The sequence below is a fragment of the Sander lucioperca genome, chromosome 12 (genome assembly GCF_008315115.2).
Source record: "Sander lucioperca isolate FBNREF2018 chromosome 12, SLUC_FBN_1.2, whole genome shotgun sequence".
Lineage (NCBI taxonomy): Eukaryota > Metazoa > Chordata > Actinopteri > Perciformes > Percidae > Sander > Sander lucioperca.
The window spans coordinates 26165723-26183371 of NC_050184.1; the positions used below are offsets into that span (position 1 = coordinate 26165723).

At 41.8% G+C, this 17649-nt stretch overlaps 1 protein-coding gene across 2 annotated transcripts in view; it reads left to right on the plus strand.

The window, feature by feature from the left end:
* The window catches only part of nkain4 (sodium/potassium transporting ATPase interacting 4), a 50840-nt gene that overhangs the window by 23820 nt on the left and 9371 nt on the right, over window positions 1-17649 (plus strand). For both annotated transcript variants that reach the window (XM_031316342.2, XM_031316340.2), the window contains exons 4-5: window positions 2598-2798; window positions 14053-14113. In XM_031316342.2, the coding sequence (XP_031172202.1) occupies window positions 2598-2798; window positions 14053-14113 (262 nt within the window). The remainder of the gene's footprint in view (window positions 1-2597; window positions 2799-14052; window positions 14114-17649) is intronic.

The window sequence follows — 17649 nt, forward strand, 5'->3', positions numbered from 1 at the left end:
AAACATTACAACAACATGCTTACGACATTACACATTACAGCACAACTCTTTTTATTTATTTTTCAGCTCCTACTACGTGAGCCCCGTCTCTTTATGTGTAACGTAGAGTTTTTCCTTTGTGTCTCTATGACATGTAACGTTAGACAGCCAATCACGAGCATTATTAGATCTTGGTAGAAGCATGCTGCATGCTTACTGGCTCACTGACGCTGATGAGATTTGCTCCTAGGTATTGAAATTTGGCATTGAATGACGAGGCATTTTTCGAGACTCGATACTAAGGAGGCAATTCAGTCTGTGCCTAAAAAGTTTTGAATTCGGTTCCCAGCCCTAGTCATTCGCACTGACTGCAGAGATCTGTTGTTGATAGTTGTTGATGCCAGTGATACGTATGTGTACATGAGAGTGTGAGTGGGGGTTGATAGGAATCAGAGATGTTTCCTGACAGCGCTTGGCTCTGTTAATAATGCATGTCTTGTCACTGAGGGGCAGATGCGGGGTTATATTGCTGTATTGGGGTATTGATTGGTGTGAGCGTCTGTGCGTCTGTATGTGTAGGCTCATACGGCTGTGTTCAAATTGGACATCACCAGGGTGTACAAGAGCTACATGTATCAAATGCTTGATCTAAAAGTTGTGGCACTGATGTGGTACAGTTTAAGAAGTTGTGAAAGTTTTCTCTGAAAAGTCTGTTGGCTTAGACTGACTAAGGTTCATGCACTCGTAACCTGTGTCTCATATGCTTTAGACATGTCCTATGTGTTGCCATTCTTCAGTTAGAGCTATAAGGTTGGTTCACCCGAATTATGAAAGAAAAATCTCTTATATTCTCAACTACCTCTGGTGGTATCTTAAGATATTTCGAAGTTTTATTTGCCCTGGTTCTCAGTCTCTGAGAGTTCTTCCTTCATACAGTGGAGGTGAATATAGTTTCATTTGTAGTGCTCACAGCGCTGAAAAAACTATTTTCAACAGCAACATCTCTGTCCTGAAACAATGTCCCTGTTTCTGTGGATAAACCACAAAACACACTGTCAACAGTTTGCAGAGGGATTATTTATTCACTAGTAAGTAACTCCAAATAAAACTGTTGACTGTGACATCTGTGAAGTATCCGAAGAAACAGACACATTTCTGGAAAAACATGTTGCTGTTTTGAATTAATTCTAATTTCCCAACACTTTAAGCACCACAAACAGAATGCCATTCACCTCAATTTAATGATGTGACAGCAGGAGTCTTAAAGACGCTGGGCAAAAAAAATCAAAACCAAAACTATCTACATGGCTAGACAGCTCATAGTACATAAGAAAATGTGTTTTTAGCCATGCTAGCAGCGTTATATCTAGGGATAGCAATATCGTTCTGTCCATCACAACCAGTGTTGTAATGTAACGAAGTACAAATACTTCACTACTGTACTTAAGTAGAATTTTCACGTATCTGTACTTTACTTTGTTATTTATATTTCCGGAAACTTTTACTTTTACTCCACTACAGTTTCTAAATAAAATGTATACTTTTACTCCACTACATTTCCCCTAAGCATCTTAGTTACTCGTTACTACAAAATAAAATCAGAAGTAATTTGTTACACTGGAAAAAAAGCAGGTTGGGCGAATCATTGCTCCTAAATTGCCAAGATAATGCACGCTCCATTCCAGTTGGTGACCTAATGCCTGTTTGTTGCCAAGCGGCAAAAAAAAAAAAAACATTAGGCCAAAACTAAAGAAGAAGAGGAGGAAGCAGAATGACTGATAGTGTTATGGAAGCACCTGGTGCAGGCTCTGCTGCCATGGTAACAAACGATGATCACCCCGACGACAGTGGTGATGAAGATAACGTTACACACCTTTGGCCATAAAGTTCATAATCAAAGTTTTTTTAATTTTTACTTTTACTTCTAATACTTAAGTACATTTAATATCAGCAAATTACTTTTGATACTTAAGTACAGTAAATATTAGATACTTTAAGAATTTTATTCAAGTAATATTCTAAAAGGAGACTTTTACTTCTACCAAAGTCATTTTCTGGTAAGATACTTGTACTTTTACTCAAGTATTGCTTTCAAGATTGGATTGCCATGAAATGCTGTGCAGACATTTATGTTGCCAAGAGAAATAAAACCCTAATGACTTTAATCTCCTGACTTTTCCTCTAGCGCCACCCTGAGGTTGAGTGAAATGTTTAAGTTAAACTATTGGACCGACTTTGACTTTCCCACTAGCCTCAGTAAACATTATACCTGCTGAGCATCAGTTAGCGTTGTCTTTGAGAGCATGTTAGCATGCTGATGTTAGCATTTAACTCAAAGCACAGCTGTGCCTAAGTACTGTACAGTCTTGCAGAGCTGCTGGCACGGCTGTAGTCTGAGTCTTAATGTTGTTTGTAATTGGATGAACCAACCCTTTGAGCAAAAGAGAACAGCCATAATAAAAAAACAACATCAACATCAAGTGTCCAGAGATGAGCCCCCTGCCTTCTGTACAGGATCACCTGTGATCCAGCCTTGTTTTTCTCATAAAGAATGAATGTACATCATAAGTAATGAATAGTCCAAAAAAAAAGGTTTTTTTTTCTCTCTCTCTTTTCAGGACAGTGACCTGCTGACATTTAACATCTCCGCCCATCACTCTTGGTGGAGCGAACACGGCCCGGGCTGTGTGAGGAGAGAGATGCCGGAGGCTCCAGGGGTCCGCACAACAGAGAGCCACTCCTACATCACTGTCATGGGCTGCCTCATGGACTACCAGTACATCGAGGTTGTGCACAGCGGCACACAGATTCTCGTTGCTGTAAGTACAAGATGGCAATGTACATATGACTCTAGGATTGACATATTCACATGCAGGAACATGTCATGTCACAGGAACTTCTCATATTACTTAACACCAGCAGCGCCCTCACTCACCGTGAGATTCATGTACGTGAAAGGTGAACATGATAGAAAGGAAGGTGATGTTTTTGTTTTCCCTTCAAGCACTTTTCTCAATAATCTTCCACAGCGGCCTGTTATTTTGTCTATCGCAGCCTCCCTTCCTCTGCCTCCGTCACTGAATGAAAAATTGATCTGTTGTTTTGTCTGGCTGAGGCTCTGACCTGCCAGCTGCTAACAGGTTACTCAAACACTGGAAGGACTGTTATTGTCCTCTTTGCACTGTATGAATAGACCCGAAACACACATCCTGCCAGCATACACATTTGCACACACTTATGTATGACTGACTAAACCTAATATTGGATGGGGGCCAGGACCTTCTTAGTTGCCAGCACAGCAGGTACTTGGGTTCAGACATGCACATTACACACATTTTTTCACAGTAACATTCACTTACACACACTTTGACTCCATTGCAATGTACATAAACTAGGGCTGCACGATATGAGGAAAAGCTGCGATGTGCGATAACATTGTTTAATCTTGCGATGACGATATGACTTGCGATAAATATTCAAATGTGAATGTTAGCTATACTGTTCCCATGTCTTAGTGCTTTAATAGGTTCTTTGCGAACCTAAACATTGAATAGCCTATTCCCACTGAATAAAGAAATCAAATAGATAATTTTTGACATGCTTTTATTGAACAAATTACACATAAATGAGGCATTATAACTATAAGAAATTAACGTTCGACGAAAATCTTTTAAACTGACCTTTGTTGATCTGAAATGAAGACAGATTCAGCAACTGCATGGCCTATTTCTCGCTTAAAATGTTTTCAGAAACACGTTTCGGTGAACTATTTTAGTACAATATGATATCGTATTCTGAACGAGACGCCATGTCTGGCTGTGAATTTCCGGAGAAAAAAGAACCACGTGACGCGTTCGTCCAATCAGCTGCCGGTTTTCATTTTCTGTGAAATAATCAGACTGTTTATAGAAACAATACAGAGCAGCGCCGCCTGCTGCTATGGAGACGTATTACGCTTCGCGTCATCTCAGTGTGTAAACTGTTTTCCCTTATTCATCGTGTCAGGCTGTCTGTTGCGATCATCGCGCTAGTTCATATCGCGATGACGATGAAAATTCGATGTATCGTTCAGCCCTAACATAAACCTACGGTGGCCCTGAAGTGCAAATCACAACAGCAATTAGAAAAACGCAACAACAAATCATAAAACACAACAGCAAAAATGAAAACACGACAGCAAATATGAAAACACGACAGCAAATATGAAAACACGACAGCAAATAGGAAAACACGACAGCAAATAGGAAAACAAAACGGCAAATAGGAAAACACGACAGCAAATAGGAAAACACAACAAATATGAAAACACGACAGAAAATATGAAAACACGACAGCAAATAGGAAAACACGACAGCAAATAGGAAAACAAAACGGCAAATATGAAAACACGACAGCAAATAGGAAAACACGACAGCAAATATGAAAACACGACAGCAAATAGGAAAACACAACAGCAAATATGAAAACACGACAGCAAATAGGAAAACACGACAGCAAATATGAAAACACAACAGCAAATATGAAAACACAACGGACAGACAGTGTGTCTGTCCAATCAGGAGGGTCCGTCCTCTGCTAGATAGGCCCTACCTTTTCCGGTAGAAGTTATGGGCAGTGGTGGCCTAAAGTTTAGAGATGCGAGCTTGTGACCGGGAGGTCGTCGGTTCAATCCCCAGACTAACAGGATAAAATCTGGGTGGGGAAAGTGAAAGAGCAGCGCTTGTCCCTCCTTCATTACCACCACTGAGGTGCCCTTGAGCAAGGCACTTAACCCCAACCGCTCCAGTGGAGCTGCTCAGTGGCCAGCAGATCAGACTGTGGTTGTACTGGGCAGCTTCCAGGTATGAATGTGTAACTGTGTGAATGTGATCAGGGCGTTCCTGCAAAAGAGAGGCTGCCTCTCAGTGAACCTTCACTGAATAAATAAAGGTTAAAAAAAAAAAAAAAAAAAATGCCATAGTGTTTTGTGATTTGCTGTCGTGTTTTCATATTTGCTGTCGTGTTTTCATATTTGTTGTCGTATTTTCCTATCGCTGTCGTGTTTTCCTATTTGCTGTCGTGTTTTCATATTTGCTCTCGTTTTTTTTCTATTTGCCGTTTTGTTTTCCTATTTGCTGTCGTGCTTTTCTATTTGCCATTTTGTTTTCCTATTTGCTGTCGTGTTTTCCTATTTGCTGTCGTGTTTTCCTATTTGCTGTCGTGTTTTCATATTTGCTGTCGTGTTTTCCTATTTGCTGTTGTGTTTTCCTATTTGCTGTCGTGTTTTCCTATTTGCTGTTGTGTATTCCTATTTGCTGTCGTGTTTTCCTATTTGCTGTCGTGTTTTCCTATTTGCCTTTTTGTTTTCCTATTTTCTGTCGTGTTTTCCTATTTGCTGTTGTGTATTCCTATTTGCTGTCGTGTTTTCCTATTTGCTGTCGTGTTTTCCCATTTGCCTTTTTGTTTTCCTATTTGCTGTCGTGTTTTCCTATTTGCCGTTGTGTTTTATGATTTGTTGAAGTGTTTTCATATTTGCCGTTTTGTTTTCCTATTTGCCATTGTGTTTTATGATTTGTTGTTGCGTTTTTCTTATTGCTGTTGTGATTTGCACTTCAGGGCCACCGTAATAAACACATCCACACCTATTTTTCACACTTGTCGCTTAAATACATGTGGAGTGGATTTAATGGTGGCAGTGGATGACCAAGAGAAGGAGAGAGCTTACACACAGCAGCTTCATCAGCCTGGTTTTCATGCTTACCGTTTTAATCTTACACCTGGGAGAGCACAGTGAATGCAGTTAACTACATGGTAGATTAGAAAACTAGCAGTGTTGAGAAGCACTGGATTGTACCATTCATCCAATCACCCCCATGGAGGAAGGTAATAAAATGGCTGACCTCACTTTATAGCCCCAACTCTCTCACTGAACCTCATAAGCCCCTGCACTATAGGCAGTGAATTGGTATGTTCTTCGCCTTATGCGGACTTTTACTCCTCCATAGGAGCTGGTAACACTTTTTTGCCTGCATTTTTACATGGCATTGTCCAACCAAGCATACAACACCATATCCGTGGGAACAGCTCCCGAGAGGAGCAGGGAAATTGCTACTGAAATCCCAGTGTCACAAATGACAGCATTTTCCTTGTACCCTCGATTCTTCTCAGGCTAAAAGCAGAGCAGTGCTTAGGAAAATACAGTCCTTTTGAGATGTATACTCTTGTTTTGGTTTGTCCTTTTTCTTCTCTGTTGGAACAAAGGGCCAGACAGAAAAATAGTGTTGAAGGAGTGAATGAAAAGAATAGGAAGAAAGTGGGGTGTCCCTTTATCTTTGCTATAGGGGTTTCAAGGTTACCGTGAGAGGCCATTAAATATTTAGTTTGGGCTCCAAGGAGCATGTTTCATTAGGATGAAAAATGTGGATCCACTGGCCAATAATGGAGGCATCACTGTCATCTCTCTGCTCAGATTCATTGTAAGCTAGAAGGAAGCCGATCAGAAGTGAAGCTTTGGTAAAGTCAGCCCTGTGTTGTTGCTTATTGCCGCTACAGGCTACATTCAGTCAAAAAGTAACTTAGAGGTTTAAATGATGAGCTTGAAGTGGAGGCAACCTTTCCAAACTGGGATAATGTATTATTCATTGATTCATCACTGGGGGGATATGTTGCTTCATTTCTGCCATATATTCTTTGTTGCCTTCACTGAAGCCCAACTCAGGCATCCATCCTACAGTACATATTGTTATTGAATGGCTTTGGTTTTCTTTTAATAATGACTGATTTCCATGTCGGTTTAGTCAGCAGAAAATCCATACTCACACCTCTCTCGATCTTCCCACAATCCTTTCCTTTTCTGCTCCTGTGCGCTGCCTTTGCTCTTAAATAAAACTGTTGAGTCTGAGAAAACATCTCCGGTGAGATGAAGTGTAGTTAGGAAGAAAGGTATGAGTGGGAAAAAGAAGGGAAATTGTGCAAGATGTGATGTTCAGTTTACATCTGTAGACATAACTCTTACACACTAAATGGAGTAGTGAGAGATGGCAAGGGGTTGTCAGAGCTGCTGAGCTTCTCATAAAATGCACAAACACACACACACACACACACACACACACAGATATCATATTATTTAGCGTAGGTTATTGCCGCCACAGTCAATGCTTTCTTCTGTTGCCTCTATTCCCTGGGAACATGCATTGGGAGGATTGTGTGGAAGTTGATAATGGGTGGGACGGCAGCCTGCGTCATTCTCTTGCTCCATTGCTCATTTCCTCCTATTTCATCTATTTTTCTTCATGTCTTCCTGTCTCCTTTTCCTGCCCAGATCTCACACTGTTTGACCTTCATGTCCATCAAACTCCCAACAACTTCAATGACAAAAATGACAATGCTTCTCTCTCTCCCTGCATTGCTCACTCACTGTCACTTTTGCTCATTCTCTCGTTTTCTCTGGAGCCTGCCATGTCAATCTACAGTCTATGTTAAAGTGAGTTTTTTTAGGGTAGTGTGGGGGACGAATAAGGGCCCTTATTTAATTAGAGGGGCCCTCTCAGCAGGCCTGGGCAGACCTTGTGATAACGGCTCGGTGCTGGGCTTGCCGATAGGGTCCGGTGTGTGTTTTGTGGCTGTTCAGGTTCACTCAGCCCACCCCCTCACTCATCTAAAAGGTTAGGGCTCGCTTTGATAAGTCCATTAGTCCATGTTGTGTTTTCAAACTCTCCAACCATCACCACTGTGGGGAATATGTTTTTTTTTGTGAGTGTATGCTGCATGGGGAGCCAACTGGAGGGATATTTGATGTGTTTCTATTTAAAGTGCAGTAATTTGTCCAGAATCAGGAAATGCCCATGCATTGTCTAGTATAATAATAGCATTAAGCACTAGGGGTGCACGATTCAGAAAATGTCACGATTCGATTTAATATCGATTTTCAGGCTCAAGATTCAATTCAAAATCGATTTTCGATTCAAAAACGATTCTCAATAAAAAAAAAAAACGATTCACAGTATGTAAATGTAGTTACTTTTCCCATGTGATTGCAGTACACATACAATAAATTTTTTTTTTTTAAATTTAATCGGTAGAGCTTGAATCGTGATTCGAATGTGAATCGATTTTTTTGCACACTCCTATTAAGCACCTCTGCAATATGTCAGCACTGACATATGCATTGTAACTGCTCTGCAAGTTTTACAGCATCTGCTTCAAAGGATTATAAAGATCCTAGGATTAAAAGACTGATAATGCAGTAGTGAGAAGTTATTAAGTCTGCTGGCTGCTGGCTGCTGCCAAAACCAGGGATGAGAAGGGAAAGACCAAAAGACCAGAGGAGAGAATTAGTCTACAGCGGGTTACTGAATATTGTGTCGGGCTACTTGCAGTACATCGTAAAAACATGACTGCCCGCCATTATACTTCAAAGGCTGTCTCCGCCAAGATCTTTAATTGTTAATCTGCTTTGCAGGGAAATGGATTTTCCTCCGAATAATTTTACTCTAATATTTGGTCTTTTTAAACTTCTGAGAGTAGGCAAGAAGAAGAGGGAAATTAACTTAAAAAGTGAAAAGCAAGCAACATTGAAGAAGTAAACCTTCTCTCGCAGCATGTTTGCTTTTCTTTTTGCTTGTTGAGTGTGTACTTGTTTTATTTACCTGCCTGATTCGCCTTCTGTCCATTTGTTTCTTGGTCCAGAGAGCTCCATTTTTTCCTCTTCACTCAGTCAGACCTTATCTAAAATCTTCTGTATGGGGCTGCAAGTGACAAACAAGCTGTGTTTTCTTTCTTCATACAGCTTTTATTTCTGCATGGGTAGCCTCTTGTGTCTGTATGTTGTTTTTTGACATCACCATGCTGTTATTTACAGTTATTTGACGCGTAAGATGCAAATCAGCACTGCAGACACTTAACAACCCCATGTGGCCCTGTAAGCTGCATAGATCTGTGTGTGTGTGTGTGTGTGTGTGTGTGTGTGTGTGTGTGTGTGTGTGTGTGTGTGTGTGTGTGTGTGTGTGTGTGTGAAGGGGCTGGTAGAAAAGAACAGGTGGATGTGGCCTCTGCAGTCCCTATCTCATCATGTTTTGTCATTAAACATGCAGTTGCCCACACACAAACACACACATCTAATTTTCTGCAGAGAAGCCTGTGCCTTACTGTCAGGCAGAAAGTCCTGTGTAATTAACCGAAAAGACATCTGCACCACCACTCTCTCCCTCTTTCTTTCTGCCCCTCCTCCTCTCTCCCATGTGATATATTTTACCTACGAATTCCTTTCATTATGGTGCACCAGGTACATTTTCTCCTGTCGCTGAGCCACAATCAATAGTGTGTTAATTAGCTTGTAGATCGACTTGGATATCTGTCACTGCACACACGTGCACAGGCTTTTCCACAGGGCATCCCTAAATTTATATGAACTCAGAAAACAGACAGATATAGGGCTGAAACCAACAATTATTGTCATTATTGATTCATTTGTTAATTGTTTTTTCAACTCCTCCCCAGTAAGATTTCTGAGAAAAATTGCCATCAAAATTCTTCAGAGCCCAATTGCTTTTTTGGTCCAACCAACCAGGAAAAAACGAAAGAGATTTAAGTTATAATGATATAAAACGGCATTGGCATTTTTGGCCATGATAGCTTTTTCGGTCCACCACTTTGGTCCAGACGGAAATATCTATAAGTGTAAAATGGATTACCATGAAATTTTGTACAGACAGTTCTGGTCCTCAGTGGATGAATCCTACTGACTTTTCTTTTAACACTATAAGCAAGGAAAAATGTCCACTTATCTAGTGAAATATCACAACATCTACCAGATGGATTGGCACATATTTTTTTATACAGTCACGAATCCCAGATGATTTCTTTGCTGATCCTCTGACTTTTCCACTAGTGCCACCACGAGGTTGATATTTGTGGTTTCAAGCGTTTCATCTAGCGCAATCATCAGGTCAAATTTGAATTTGTCCAACAAGCTAACTAAGATGGTAAACATTATATCTGCTAAACATCAGAATGTTAGCATTGTCATTGGGAGCATGTTAGCATGCAGCCAGCAGACGTTAGCATTTAGCTCAAAGTACCGCTGTGCTCAAGCACAGTCTCAGAGAGCCGCTAGCATGGCTGTAGTCTCGTAGTTTTGATGCTCGATAATTGACTTAGAAGATCAATCCATTACCAAAACTGTTGATACATTTTCTGAGCAATCAATGAATCAAGTTATCATTCAGGACTTCACTGAAATAATTGTAAATGGAAAGATTGAAAAGGCCTATAGGATGTAGTTGTTTAGACCTTTGCAGTGAGCAGGACTCATTTGTTGTGAAAATGACAGACATATCCATGTAGTTGACGGTAACACTGATTTGTTGTAATTGTAACTGAGAAGTCTTCAAGCTTCTAATCATGAAACGGATTCATGTCTCGTAGACTGATGTTTATAAGTGAGTGTGTGCATGGTCAAAGGTGGTCATGTGTCTTTCTGTACTGGCACATTCAGTATACACCTGACCTTCATTAGCCTATGCAAATACAAGTAACCCTCCTTTCTAGCTCAGCAGCTGGCCTTCCTTTCACGCACAGACCCATCCATTTTTGAGCCTTGAACTTCTTTTGGCCCTCATTATCTGAGAGAGGAAAAACAGATAATGCTGAACTATCACAAATACCTCCTTTAGTTTCCTCTGCAACATAGTAAATAGTACATGAAGGCCCACTGGAGGACAGCTTTACTTTTGATGTTTATCCATATCTAGTGCTGCACTTTTCATGCACGGTTTTCTGCCTTCTTTCTTCCTTCTGTCAGTTGTCCAGATAACTGTTCAGTGCTCAAAAATCCTGCAGAGGAGACAGAGAGGAGGGTGCCACTTACTGTTAGAGCAACAATAACACAAGGACACAGAGAGAGGTGTGGAGAGAGAAGATAACAGATTTGCAGATTGTAGAGTGACAGTGATGTGGATGGAGACCTGTATTCAAAAAGTGACTAACTTAAAGCAAACAGTGCAGAGTGCAAGGAGAAAACACAAAACAATGATTGGCAGCTAAATGAGTAGGCTTTAGTTTGGCACGTCCTCACAGCCAGACAGACATCAAACCTCAGAGGACATGCGGGGGCTTTATGAGCTTAATTAATTTGACATCAATCTCTAAAATGATCCCTGAACTCCAGAAATGACAGTGGGAAGTCAAAGACGAAGAAGGGGGGGGGGGGCATGATTATTTAATATGCAGGGATATATAAGTGGAATTGTCACTTGTTATTTAGGACAGTGACCTATATTGGCTAAGGACAGCAATGCCTCCAGCAAAAAGGCGCACTGAGTGTTCACTTCACTTCTGATCTTATTACCTCGCTGTACATCACACTAAATGTACCGTAGCCATAGAAAAGAAAACTAGAAGACACAGATATGAGCAGATATATTCTAGTCCATTCTCCATGCAGCGTCCAGACTTTCTTGCTGTCAGCAGTTATCAGTCGAGGAGTAAGAAACTGTGCTGATTTCACCTTACTGAGCAGACAGGCTCACTCCCATGTTTAGCATTCACTGATTAAAGGTATTTCAGGAAATTTCTGGTGTGTTGGGTTTGTCAACTCACAACTGCTATTTATGAGTGTGCAGTGAGGCTTGTAGCTGTAGTAAGTTTGCAAAATGGGATTTGCAACATTAGACATATCCCAGGAAATTCCCTTTCGTTTCAGAGCCCCAGACGTTTGGAAACGCTGCTGACCCTGTTTTAGTTTGGAAACGTCAGGGTTATGTAGTAGTCTGAACGGGCAGAAACAGAGACCTTTGGAAACGTTGACGCAGACTCCCACGTTGGCTCCCTGATTGGGTGTTATCAGTCACAACATGTCCTTCCCTGATTCATCACGCCACTATCGTGTGACCCTTTTTCCGGAAGAAAACAAACAACATCAGCCTTGACTTCTGGTGGTTGATTCAACATGGATAATGAATTACAGCCATTTCTGACCTTGTTGTGAATGCTATTCAGAATTTTATAATGCTACTGCCGACGTGTGGAAACGATTATTTGATTGATTTGCGACAATTCCAATGTCCAACGGAGATTCTTTTAGTTTTTGTTTTTTAGCCAGTTTAAAATAAAGATGTAGTAGTGTGGATGTAGTCTTAATGTTGTTTTTTCTTTTAATTTGTCACCCATCTGTAGGCTACACAAACACTCTGCACTTCTCTCAGTCTCAAGCCTCCTCTGCTGTGACATATTGGATTTGCTGGATCCCAGACCACATCAGAGATCAGAGCCCTTTATGAAAATTAAACAAATGTGCACTCATGCATAGATATTAACTCACAAGAGCGCACACTTGGCACACACTTTTACAGGACAAACACACAGACATAATGCAGTCTGAAACATGGTGTGCCCCTGCTGTTAACGCCATCTTGTGTTTGACACTGGCTTTATACATATGCTAATTCACCTCCATTTCACCGCCACTGTAATGGATGGGGTGAGACCAGCAATTAGATACTAGAGAGAAAAAACGGAGTGAGAGAGAAGCAGAGAAAAGAGTTGTATATCTTATCCACCCCATACAGAGACGGACCTATTCCCTTTTCTACTAGACACTACACCTGTGTTTCATTCATCAATAAAACATTTAATCTACATCTGGATGAGCTTCAATAAAGGCCAAATATATTGTTCACATGAAAAACAGGAACAAAACCCAAATGGTAGAGATGAAAGACCTGCAAACTACACGCCATCTTTGTTTCTCTTGTAATTACACAGGCCAAGTTAAGTTATAGGTTGAATGAATGTTATATAAATAGCCACCACCAGACAGTCGGTCCCCCCTTGGGTTTTGTGTTTGTGTACCCAGTGTGTGAAGAGGGCAGCGTGCCCAACGCTGTATTAATTGGCATGGCAAAGTGCCAAACGATGGAAGGCTGGGTGGAGAGAGACTGTCTCTTGGTGTCTACCTGTCTTGGTGTCTGTTTCTGAGTCGATGACAGCCATCTGCCAGTTCCACAGGCTATTCTCAGCACTGTTTGCCCGCACGTGCGTTGGCGTACAGTCACTTTTTGCGCTTGCTTTGTTGTTTTCTGGTGTTTGTGCATATGAGCTACTACTGTATGTACACTCTAGAAGCCCTGTCAACTGTCGTAAGCATTGCCAACACTGATATAAAGCAGAGTGGAGCTTTTGAACACCACACATATATTATCACCTTTTAAAGTTGGCAAACTTTTTAGCCAACAGTTGTGTATTTCCACATTCAGCTCCCTTGTTTCTGGACACCTTATGTATGTATAGTCTGATATTGTATGTATAGTCTGATATTTACTCTGATTTTAGAATTTTTTTTTTTCTGTTTGCAGCCAGATTTTGTCAGTGTTACAACTGTGCAAGATACAGTCACGAAACTTTACAGGTGTTTAGTTGAGATCAAAATGAAGGCCAAGTTGGAAAATGGGTGTGGTCCGAGCAAGGGTGCAGGAAGTAGGGGGGGTAGATATTAGGGAAGGGGCCTTGGCCCCCCCACGTCAGACCCTGGCTAGATTTGGTGTCGCGGCTGGAGTGATCCCATCGCAAGATGGTTTCTAATTTTCATTTTTAATTAATCTGTTGATAATTTTTTTGATGATACAGACTAAACAATTTCTCTAAAACTGATTTTACACAAAAATTGTGAAAACAATTCCAGAACCCAAGGTGATTCATGGAGTCTTCATGTTGCTTGTTTAATCTGACTAACAGTCCAAAACCTAAACATATTCACTTCACAATGTTATAAAACAGAGAAAAGCAAACCTTCACATTTAAAATACTGGAACTGTAAAGCTGTAAAGCTGTAAAGCTGTATAGGAAGTACTTGATTATTACATTAAATTGCAATTAATCAAATCAATAATCAATGAATCGTTTCAGCTCAAGTGTTGTGTTGTGTCCTGACACAGCCACCATCTTTCAAAATCGAGTGTGCATCCCCACAAAACTCGCTCTTCTCCAGATGTTCTGTATTATCATTTTGTCAATCAACGCAAACACACAGCTGTTTATTAACTGCACACTGCCAGTTCTGCAGAGTCTAACCTCTCTTGTTTGCTTGTGTGTTCACAGCTCCTGGGCTTTGTGTACGCCTGTTATGTTGTCAGCGCTATCACTGAGGAGGAGGACAGCTGTAAGTCACTTAACCTCACCCTTAGACCCCCGCCCCCCCCCACACACACACACACACACACACAACATCCTTCTTGAAACAGTTCATTGCAACAGTAAATTAATCACTCTCAGACCCTCTCACGCAGATGAAATGGAAAACACCCGAGTTGAGGAGAACAGGGCTACATCTTTCTTCATCTCCCTCTCTTCCTATTCCACCCCACACTATCACCGCTCCAGCTCTCCCCTGTCTCCATCCCCTCTCCTCCCCCACGCCAGCTGGGCCCTCTCTCTCTGTCTCTCTCCCTCCAGAACCAAAGGAGCCATGTGTTTCCTCTCCGCACCCTTTAGCCCATTCTTTCCTTTCTCTTTCACGTGTCCACTCCTCGCCTCAACTCTCCTCCTTGTCGGTCTGTGTGGTCCTCACTGTTGTTGTAAACCTCCTTTAATGTACTCTGGCTTTCACTTTTCTCACTTTCTTCTCTCCATGTGTCCCCTTGTTTGTCGCTCCAGCTGTCTGTTGCCTGGCTAGGGTGGGTGTTTTTGCACCTCCCCCACTCTCTTGTTCACAAACACACACACACACACACACACACACACACCTTCCCTCCTTGTGCCTGTCTCTCTCGCAGCTAGTCAAACATGTACATCCTTCCTCTAAAGTGGCTCAGTATATCAGTACTCTCTCTCCCATCTGTGTCGGCGTATGTTGGTCTGCATTAAAACTTAAACATGGAGTCAAGTGAGGATGAGAGTTGACCTTCATTCTTATCCTGTCATGTATAAAGCAGACAGAGAGTGAGAAAAGGGTGTGGGAAAAAGACGACGGGGGATCGTGAAATGAGTCATCAGAGAAGAAACCAGAGACGGACACATGTGATAAATGACCCAGCTGCTGTGACCTCATAGGCAGCAGGTCAGAGGTCCTGCTGGAGGTTAGCCAATCAGAGGGCAGGAAACATTTGATCTAAGGGTTAGTGGCAGTCGTAAATATCTGATTAGCACCGCAGTAAATCTCCAGGACGCATAGCGTTGTCCACATGCATGAGAATCTGCCTTTACATATTTTCCCTTGTAAATTTAACTCAGTGCTTTGGAACCAAATAGTTGAATGTATTAACTCTCTGTGAGGATTAGCTAAGATTAAATGGAGTTTCTCAGACACATATTCATACATACTGTACGCGCTTGTTAGAATACTAATTATGAAGTATCTGGAGCCTGGCTATAATCATGTCAATCCTTTTTGAAATACACCCAAACTCTAATTTGATTTGAAGACAGCTTAATACACAAAGCACTACATGCATTAATTACATCTTAAACAGTAAACTTGTAATTTGGGGGACTTGTGATGTGGTTTCCGTGTGTGTTCCTGTAGACGAGTGGTATAGACGTTCAAACAGTTCTTTGGTGGTCACATACCAGAGATTCACTGGCTGTGAATGGTTAGCATCACCACCCCCAGCTCTGGGCAGTACCACTAAATCACCGGTCACCCCTAAGTAATCCCTGGAGGGCAATACCATTTCAGCAGGAGTTGAAACAACTATAATACAAAATAAAGACTTTCCCTTTTGTTTTCTGTGACATTTGAGCTTCGTTCATCCCCTGTATGGACTGTTGGCACAGATTGTGTTTGTTTAAACTCATAGCGGACAGTCATCCACATTTAAAAAAACAGAGTTAAAAATAACAACAGAGCAATTAGGAAAGGTTGGTTAAAAAAGCCTTGGGTGAAAACAGAACATGGTGGGATTTTATTTAATTATCTGGCGGTTCTTCTCTGATCCAGGCTGTGCTGGAGTAAAACGCTGCTGCATCGCTTCCAACTGCTAGCTCTTTGTTATTGTGATCAACACAAATTTGTTCCTGCAGACAAAGGTGCACAGACACACACTCGTAGCAACACAGAAACCAGCTAAGGCACTCTGCAGCTCTCATTTCCCCCCCCCCCCCCCTCTCATTTGATGTGTAGATTAAAGCAAGTTTCAGCATTGAGCTCCCTGGCTGCCTCAGTACCTCTCCTCTTACTCAGAACTTGTTCTTCTCTTTACTTCCCCCTTGTTTGTTTTATTCCTGTTTCAGTTTCTTCGCAGTTGAAATAATCATGTTTGAGAATCCAATTTTAGTGTGTTTAAAGGCGCTGACACACTAAGCCAATAATCGGCCGTTGGACAGTCTGGCGAGGTCAGTGACTCGAGTGTTCGTGTGTTCTGTGCCGTCGTCCGTCCGAGGGGCCGTCGTCCTTCATTTTGGCCGATTTGACATGTATAATTGGCGGGACGGGCACTGCCGGCAGTCGGACTCAAATGACCCATCTGATTGGTAGAGTGCTAACCCGGAAACGGGGAGCGGAATGAGCGTGACTAGAGTCTCTCAAAATCTGACGAAAATCTTTTAAACTGACCTTTGTCGATCTGAAATGAAGACAGATTCAGCAACTGCATGGCCTATTTCTTGCTTAAAATGTTTTCAGAAACACGTTTCGGTGAACTATTTTAGTACAATATGAGATCGTATTCTGAACAAGCCGCCATGACATGAATTTCCGGAGAAACCAGACCCACGTGACGCGTTCATCCAATCAGCTGCCGGTTTTCATTTTTGGGCGACAATACAGATTAGCGCTGCCTGCTGTTATGACGTCTCGTCGCTTTGGTGTGTTCCGAGGCACTTTTTTGACCAACTCTGGGGCACTGATCAGTCCAACTGCCTTTTCTGCCGAGGGTCAGCCGTCTGGTCTGTGTGTGTCCGCTTAAGAAATCTTTGCTGTCTGCCTTTCCTCTCTGTCTCTTTTCCCATCTCTGGCTTTCAAGCTTTAATAAGGTGTGCTTGTAAAAAGTTAGAGGTCTCTGGTCCCTCGTTTTATCAGCCTCATTAAGCCAAAGAGGGGAAAAGGATATGAGGCAATATGCAGGAACAAACAACACAAGACAAGATGAGCTTTTCAAGAATAAGGAGATAAAACAGGAATTCCTCTCACGCCGAGCACTCTCTCACTCTCCAGGGAGACGGGTGAGTTAGATTTAAGTGCTCAGGCTTGCGTAAAGAATAGCGAAATGAAACACACCCGTGCGCACACACACACACACACATACACATACATATACACACACACACACACACACACACACACACTCAAGAAGCCAAGAAAGCACAATGGGCAGAATAACAAGCATCATATACCATCAGCTCAGGGTTTGACATGGCTTTCATGCTTTATTACTCATACTGTGTGTGTGTGTGTGTGTGTGTTCTCCCATTTGATGCGTCTTCATCTCTCCCTCTATCACTTTATAAGTGCATATACGCTCACACGTACCTATACACCACTTGTATTTGTGTGTGTGTTTAGCTGACTGTGCGTGACTAAATGTTGCCGCGTTGGTGTTTATGTGTAATTGTGTGTGTGAATTTGTTACGAGTTATCGGTGGTGAGCAGACACACCGACAGAATGAGTGGTGGGGAAAATCCTCTTTGTAAAGTAGGTCATGGAGTTAGAAGCCTAGCGCTGGGATAAGCTCGCTTTAGCATGTCTGCTAATTATGCTG